This window comes from Gastrolobium bilobum, unplaced genomic scaffold, assembly GCF_033153095.1.
Source record: "Gastrolobium bilobum isolate Gb01-03AN ecotype WA unplaced genomic scaffold, APGP_CSIRO_Gbil_v1 utg453508, whole genome shotgun sequence".
NCBI lineage: Eukaryota > Viridiplantae > Streptophyta > Magnoliopsida > Fabales > Fabaceae > Gastrolobium > Gastrolobium bilobum.
In genome coordinates, this window is record NW_026899866.1 from 3,970 (window position 1) to 12,364 (window position 8,395).

The following is an 8,395-nucleotide window of genomic DNA, read 5'->3' on the forward strand; positions in this document are numbered from 1 at the left end:
TATAGACTATCATTAACGAAACATAAATCATATTAAATATTTGAATTTTTTCTGCAAAAACTTAAAAAAAAATTATTATCACTGTTATAAATAATATAATTATATGGATATCCATAACCCACAAAAATATTATTTCAAAATATTAGGTGTTAAATAAGATTATGATTGTGATTGTATTTAATTAAATTAAATAAGATTCTTTCCAGGTTTTGTTTTTGTTTTCTGGCCAGCTTATACAAAATACGATTATGATTGTATTTAATTAAATAAGATGTTATTATGATTGAATGTAAATGCGTAAGCTGTTATTATTATTGGTATGGCAGTTAAATATGATATAAATGTATTATTAAATATATTAGGTTAGTGGTCTTATTTATGTTGTTTTTTGAGTTTCGATATTTGTTAGCGTTAAAAGTTAGGTTAGTGTATTTAGATTTTATAATTTGATATTATTTATACTATTACTATTTAATATTTAATTTCATAAAAAGCTTGTAATATTAGTATTATTTAATCTATTAAATTTGTTAAATATGCTATATTAATATTATTAAACTTTATTACTGTTGTATATTTAATTGGTATTACTATTATTAAACTTTATTACTGTTGTATATTTAATTGGTATTAAAATTATTAAACATTATGTCTTTTTTATATTTAATTGGATAAAATTTAGTTTTTATGTACCTTTACGTCAAACATATATATTCTTATGTTCATATGACATATTAAAACCATATATTTTGACTGCTGGGACGCGGTGGAGCATGGATCACGTTCAGGTTGCACTGCCCTGCGTTGGTAGCAGACTGCAATATTCTCCCCACCAACCCGTGATTGGTCCCCATTCATGCAAAGAACGCGGCAGATATACTATCATTTCTCAACATGATCTGCACTATGCCGCGTCGTAATGCATTGTTGTGGTATATCTTTTCACAGTGAAATTATTCCGGTGATAGTTTTTAAAAAAGACTCCACTAGAGTCAAAAGGCCTTGAAAATGAGATTCTTGCACCCAGATCATCTAAGGTACATAACAGACAACATCAAAATTTTGATACTACAGTGCATAAGTTAATTCATTCTATTGATTAGTTCATTGATGAGATCCTCACGGCTCCCTGTGTCTCCACCATCCTTGTATAGTGTTTTTGATCCTTTTAATCCATCAGCTGGCTTGTTGAGTTCAAAGGGCCACATAAATTTGACAACTTCCTTAAAGTGCGGACCAACATTATCAATTTGATGCACCATGTCTTCTGTGCATACAATGCCAAACTTTCCTAATTCCTCCTGCATGGCAAAATGGGAGAATTACAAATGCAATTTAGCGGCAAAGTCAAAGGAAAACAAGGAATCCAACAATACAATATATTACCTGCTCAATGATGTTATTATCCGTCAAAGGAACTTTTCGCTTATCTATTTTCGCATATCCCTTCTTGTAAATTAGCTCCTTTATGCTTTTAAGATTTGGATTTCTTCAAAAGAAACATGTTTTCACCAAATTAGAATAATCTTCAGCACGTGATAAAGGATTTCTTTGTCTTTTTTTTTTTTTTTTTTTGGAATGCAATATACACTGGAAAATAAAGATACAAGAAAATAGCAAAACAAGGTTTTACAAAAGGGCAGTCCTAGAAATACATTGTTCAGACATTCCACCAAATGACGAATACTTCACCGAAAGCATTCATATTGGTAGCATGCAGTTCATATTGTGTGTGAGAACTGAGAAGCATAGAAATACATTGTTATATGTTGGGATGTGTCAGACATTAAACTACATGTGTACATCAAGAAGTAACTCTCAGTGAAAGTAGTAACAGTCAGTGAGATTATCATATCTGTAATAACAACTGTCTTGTTACCCTGCCAATGTAGATTAGGACACCCAATGGGTACATAGTGTATCTCATTCTCATCATCACACACCTACTGTAACTAGGGATGTCCATGGGTCGAACCGAACCGGATTTTTTGAAAAACCGAACCGAATTGGTTTAAATGATTTGGTTCAAAAGTGGTTTGATTCGGTTCAAAACTGGTTCGGTTCGGAAGTGGTTCGGTTTGGTTCGAAACCGGTTCGGGTCGACCCTCTTTTGAAAATAAAAAAAATTTAAAATTTAAAAAATAAAGTTATAAAAATTAACTTGGTTCGGCTTGAAAATGGTTCGGTTCGGTTAGGAAACGGTTCGGTTATTAAACCGGTTCTAAAAACTGGTTCGGTTCATGAACCGGTTCTTTAAAAACTGGTTCGGTTCATAAACTTGTTTTTAAAAACCGGTTATGTTATGGGACGGTTCGGTTCGGTTCATAGTTCGACCCAATTTTTTGGTTATTTTGCACACCCCTCTAACTGTAACTGCATCCCACTCCCCTTTCTAAGGTTGTTAAGCCTGTTTTCGAACTCAGTATTCTACCATTCAGGCAGCATTCAATAATAAAACTCTTGCAGATTTTGTTCTGCACGCTGTTTAGGTAAAGCTCATTGCTTACTTTCTTCTGCCTCATCTACATACACTGAATCAGTACACGGAATCTTTAGTCATCTTTGGGGCCATGCACCCATGGTTTCTTCTGGTGGCTACTCCTACTAGGTTATGTTCGTTGATGCTCGCACACCATACACTTGGCTTTATCTTACCAAGAAAATAAAGGCTATCCAAACTGATTAAGGTAGGGAGTTTAGGCCATTTTCCAAGGCCCTAGCTGACTTTGGTATTGTTCACCGCCTAATTTTCCCTTACACTCATCACCAAAATGGCACTATAGAATGTAAGCATAGGCATATTGTAGAGGTGGGTATAACACTTCTAGCACATGCATCCTTACCATTTACCTTCTAGGATCATGCATTCCTCACTTCTGTTTACTTAAATCAATTTTTTGCTACTGCATCCAATGATAATGATGTTCCCTTTTCGTTTGTTCAATAAATCCCAAATTATAGTTTGTTGAAGGTATTTGGCTGTGTCAATTTCCTGCTCTTGCATCCTTATAATCTTCATAAACTGGATTTTAGATCCATTAAGTGCACCTTCCTAGGCTACTTGGCATATCATAAAGGGGAAAAATCTCTCTCCTCTAATGGGATTTCTAGCCCCACGAGCTTTTTCACCCTAACTCACATGGGCTCGGGCTTAATAAGGTGGATTAATTCATTTTGACAACTCTACGTAGCAATGCTCGCCATTAAAAACCATCCTAGTATTTTAAAATAAATAATTATCAATATACTATATTGGGCTATTGCTTGATATAATATAACCCATCCACCTTCCTTTTAACCTAAAAATATAACAAAGTTCTACAAAGCTACCCTGCCATAAACATCTAATATCATATCAAATATAAAAACGAGAGTATTAATTTTGTTTCTTGGTTTTCTTTCTGAGCTTGGCCCTCCTTAATAACTAAAAAACAAAAAAGCAGTGAAAACAAATCACACCATCTAAAGATCGACACCTAAGATAGCTATTTTTCTGACATGCACGAATCCTTATTAACTAAAAAACAAAACATGCACAAATCACTCTGTGTTTGTGCATGTTTTTCTGACATGAGATACAGTGCTAGATCTTCAAGTTTGTTGTCTGTAAATAGATTGAAAGGCAAGTGTATTGAATACTTACTTGGATATCATTTTGTATCAACTAGTTGAACACTTACTTGGATGGCATTTTGTATCCAGAAAATTGAAAGTCTTGTTAATGAATGACTATTTAAAACTAGTCAAAACCTAGCTCAATTTTTTCCTTTTTCTACATTACTTCACCAAATCCCTTCCTTATCATCTGAATTGAGCTCAAGTGGATTTTAGAAGTAATTAATGCAATAAGACCCTTAAGTAGATATTACATATTTTGTTCATGATCAACATTTGGATTTTAGAACTAACTAAATATATCACACAAAATCAGAATGGCATGTGACTTGGCAATCAATATCAGAAGACCAATAATCTGATATCCCATGAAGTAGAATCTATTTGCTCTGCATGAGAAAGCCGACACTGATGCTCCTTTCCCCTCCATGTGGGTAGCATATTCTTCTTTGAAGGGAAATTCACATGGTCAAAAATATTACAATTGACTTATGCCTTACCAAATGGTATTCATTTTATGATGAAATTTAATGAAATTTCTCCACTTTGGGTTGTCAGCTTGCTTTGGCTAAATTGCATTTCTTTAAGTTTTTACTCCTGTATTAATCTAGTATTAGAATGCAGAGTTTGGCTCATCCAGTTATCAACACTTTACAAAACTGGCCAAGTGTAATAGAGGATATATAGGGCATGACATGTTTTTCCTTTAATCTTTAACTAATTTTGGTGAGGTTGATTCTTGGAGCAGCGATAAAATTGCTTCTTGTGACTGAAAAGTCACGAGTTTGAGTTTGAGAAACCGTGTCTTTGCAAATATGTAGGGGTAAAGGTTGTGTACGATCGACCTTCACCCTTACCCTCGCAAGTCAGCGAGCCTTGTGTATAGGGGTTTTTTCCATTTAACCAATGTTGGTATTTTTTAAACTTTCAACTCAGATGATGGCTGGAATGGTTGCAAGAAGTCCCAGTGAGAAATGAGAAACTATTGCTTCTATGCTTGTTAAATGCTGGACTGTAAATTCACTAGGCATGTAGCTGTTTGCAACTGACCAGACAAGACTATTGACTGTTACACTCAACAAACTATAATTACCATTATTAAGAACATATCTTGATGTAGAAAAATATTTCAAATTCTCAGATTAGCTTGACATACGAGTCATGACTGCACTTGTTCCAAGGATGCAATGATCCTTGACAATTTCATTGGGCTTAAATTTATGGTTATGTTTCTACCTTGATCAAACAAAAGGGAATTATCAAGCATGGAAGTTAAGCCCCAGTAGTGCTTCTTGAAACATAGGCACATTGTATAGTGTCTTTTAAAGCAGCAGACAAGTTTGGGGTTGGCATGCTTTAAGGGTTATCACAACACACTTTACCTATTTTTTCTTGTAATTTCTGTTAGCTATGATATCTTCATTTGTTTATTCTTTCTTGTAAAAGCTGAGGTTGGGATCATGGTATAAACTGTCTAGATCTATCAACTTTTGTACTTGGTGGGTGCATGATCGAACATTTTGTCAAAGAAAAGGTGTCTTTTAGCGTATATATACAGACCATAGTGCTTGTAAACATGTTTTGATTGATGTGAGTATCCTTTCTCTCACTCTCTCCTTTTTTGGAAAGATTAAAAATTTATAATTTTCAATATCAAACTAGTCAGAAAGATTAATATCAATGCTAAGTTCCAAAAGTCATAATTAATAAATTACCTAAGTTAATTAAAGTTATTGTCCTCACATATCGCATATAAATTGGCTTAACATTAACTAAGGGTTGGTATCTAAGTTATACTTATACATGTTTGTTAGCAGATTTAAAAGTTGTATGGTTCACAGCATGATGTTTAAGTCATATTCATCATTCCATTTTTTGACGATGTTTGAGTACTAGAAAATTTCTGGTCTTATAGTACTCAGTTGTGACTTTCCTAGCATGCATTCCCTTTAGTTCGATTTGATGTTTTGTGGCATTAGAGATACTACCATCTTACCTTTGAAGTTGGCAGAGGCTAACGTTTGTTCAAGTATTCACAGAAGCTTCTTTGTGCTTCTTATTCAGCACATATTTATGCAAGTCTTTTAAAGTAACGTTTCTGATGGTATTTATGTGCTTCAGCCAACTAACTGTTTATGCAATCATGCATCAAATAGAATTATTAAAACTGGTATTTGATTTGGCAAGGGAAAAGATAATAGTAAACTAAGGTTCTCCACCTGATAATAGTTATTTTTTTCCGGTGATAAAAGCAATGTAATTGTGAGATGATTAAGTGAAGAGAGAAGATATGTCTCACTCTCTTTGTTGATATTAAGTTATGGAGAGATTAAAAGCCCTTTTCCTTATTTTATATCCTGTTTTCTTCTTGTAAATGAGTGATGTGTTAAGTTGCATGCTGCAACTCTTTTGTATGTAGATATTTTTGTCAATGAGGCTCATTAAGATATACTTTGGGTTGCCCTGGCATTAGTCATCACAGTAAATTAGTAATAATTCTTTTTTCTGCGATTGGAGGAAGTTAATATTCACATGGTTCAATGTGCATATTTACATGAGCTCACTGCCTCTATGTTGTTGTCTGTAATATATCATCTGTCCATTTTGTTTTTTGTTTTTTCTAAGGTGAAGTTTTGCGCATTCAGCTATTAGGCTACCTCAATAAAAATTTGCCCTGTGCTAATGCAGGAGCCCAAGAAATGTATTCTCATGGTTTGCTAGCAATAGTTGATGTAACAAAATTGGCTGAAGCTCATGCGTGTGTATTCAAGGCAATGAATAGTAATGCTTCTTGTAGATACATTTGATTTGTCTATGTAATTGATGCACACGGTGAGCTAGAGAAGCTACCCAAGGAGATTGGGATTCCTAAAGAAAAGCTATGCAGACTCATGTGAAGGCCACTAAGGTGTTACAGTGAACATTAGATGAAAGAATGCTATGATTTAATCATACCATGAAAAGTTTTTTTAATTATGGTGTGCCTTTCTGTTTAGGAGATGAGGAGAGAAAATAGATGAGGCACTGTATTCATACATATGTATGTAATATATATATATATATATATATATATATATAATCTTTCTTTGTTATTTGAATAGATTTTTTGTAATTGCTTAATTATGCCAGCCACCACTGAAGGACATCAAATAAATTGCTTAACCGTACTTAGCATTGCCAACCACTGAATACATATAGCTTGGATTCTGCAACAACGCAGGCACGTAATGATGAACTATTGCATTCACAATATGATAAAGTCTGCAGAAAATCTGATATAAACCACTACTTTATATGCCATGGTTTAATTTGGCTATTTTGGAAGGAATTTCTGCATCCAAAATCACAGGATTCAGAAATTCAAGATTTTATTGAACTGGAAGATATGAAATTTATGATACATTACTGATCATAACCAATATGCAGCCACCACTGAAGGACATCAAATAAATTGCTTAACCGTACTTAGCATTGCCAACCACTGAATACATATAGCTTGGATTCTGCAACAACGCAGGCACGTAATGATGAACTATTGCATTCACAATATGATAAAGTCTGCAGAAAATCTGATATAAACCACTACTTTATATGCCATGGTTTAATTTGGCTAGAATTTCTGCATCCACAATAAAATTGACTCGAACAACCTAAAAACTGAACATAAGATGTACTTTACTGATAAATAAAGTACAAATGAAACACCAATAGTTTATAGGATCAAATAACAGACACATAAAACTAAACTTAACAAGCTTCAGCCAAACGTTACAAAACAGGATTGCTTATTAACGAAAAAACAGAAAAAACAGGATCTACGTTTTAATAAAACTCAAAAGGAAACAAAATCAATAACCTAGTAATTCAAGAATCAAGTTTGTACAAACACTACACTCTAAACAGAATCCAGCAACCTTGAGCTTCTCTATCAAGATTTGCACATACTTTTCTTTCTTTTTCTTTCCTCAAGAATCCACTTTTTCTTTAAAGATTTCCAATCGGTCTCAAATTTCTCACTAACCCTCCTTGCAATCATGTGAATCTCACTCCTCCAAGGGTATAGCAATGCATAAGAAAATGCAAGCCTCATATCATCTGCAAATTCCTTAGGTTTGGAATACAGATAGTGGTTCAATTTGACCTCAATATCCTTCAAACCTATTGGCTTTGATACAGAGTCAGGGTTATCAAGAAACTCCAAGACCTTAACATCAAGAGCTTCTTTGAAAGCCCAAGCATCTCTTCCTTCCTTCAACCTTTTCATGATCACCCAACATTGCATTTTTTTGTATCTGTCTATGCTTTGTTTCTTCTCTTTCTTGCACTCTGCACCTTCCTTCTTCAACTCACAAATTTGGGAAGCTGCTCTTGACATTCTTTTGGAGTTTTCCGGTCCGAAGCACCTTCCTTCTCTTGCACTTTGCACTCTGCACTTTGTTGGTCGGTGTTCATGTTCAGCCGTCGTTCTGTTCATTCTCAGTGGCGGAGAAATTTCAAAAGCATCTTTTCTCATTTTCTTGGAACGATGATCAGCGATGATCTCCGTCTGTGGGCAGTCTTCTTGAACCGTTCTTGAACGCTTTGCACCAAGCTTAATCACAAGTGACTTTTGGGATTCAGCCATTGAAGAGAGTTTGAGTGGAAAACACAAGAAAAAAGAAAACAGGATTGGTGGAGGGTGTTAACCAGGAAACAGGATTTGGTCTGCTAAGGGTGAACGGTGCTCTGTATGTTTATATAACGAGGAAACAATGGAGAGAATTAAACCGTTATAAATGTA

General features: G+C 34.3%; 1 protein-coding gene across 1 annotated transcript; it reads right to left on the reverse strand.

Moving 5' to 3' along the window:
- Nucleotides 1-965: 965 nt before the first annotated feature.
- LOC133294011 (large ribosomal subunit protein uL30z-like) lies at nt 966-8,239 on the reverse strand. Its single transcript, XM_061492655.1, has 4 exons — nt 7,637-8,239; nt 1,804-1,880; nt 1,387-1,489; nt 966-1,298 (listed from the first exon to the last, which is right to left on the reverse strand). Exons 1-4 carry the CDS (start codon nt 8,237-8,239, stop codon nt 1,083-1,085), a joined length of 999 nt encoding a protein of 332 aa, XP_061348639.1. The 3' UTR covers nt 966-1,082.
- Between the last annotated feature and the right edge of the window lie 156 nt (nt 8,240-8,395).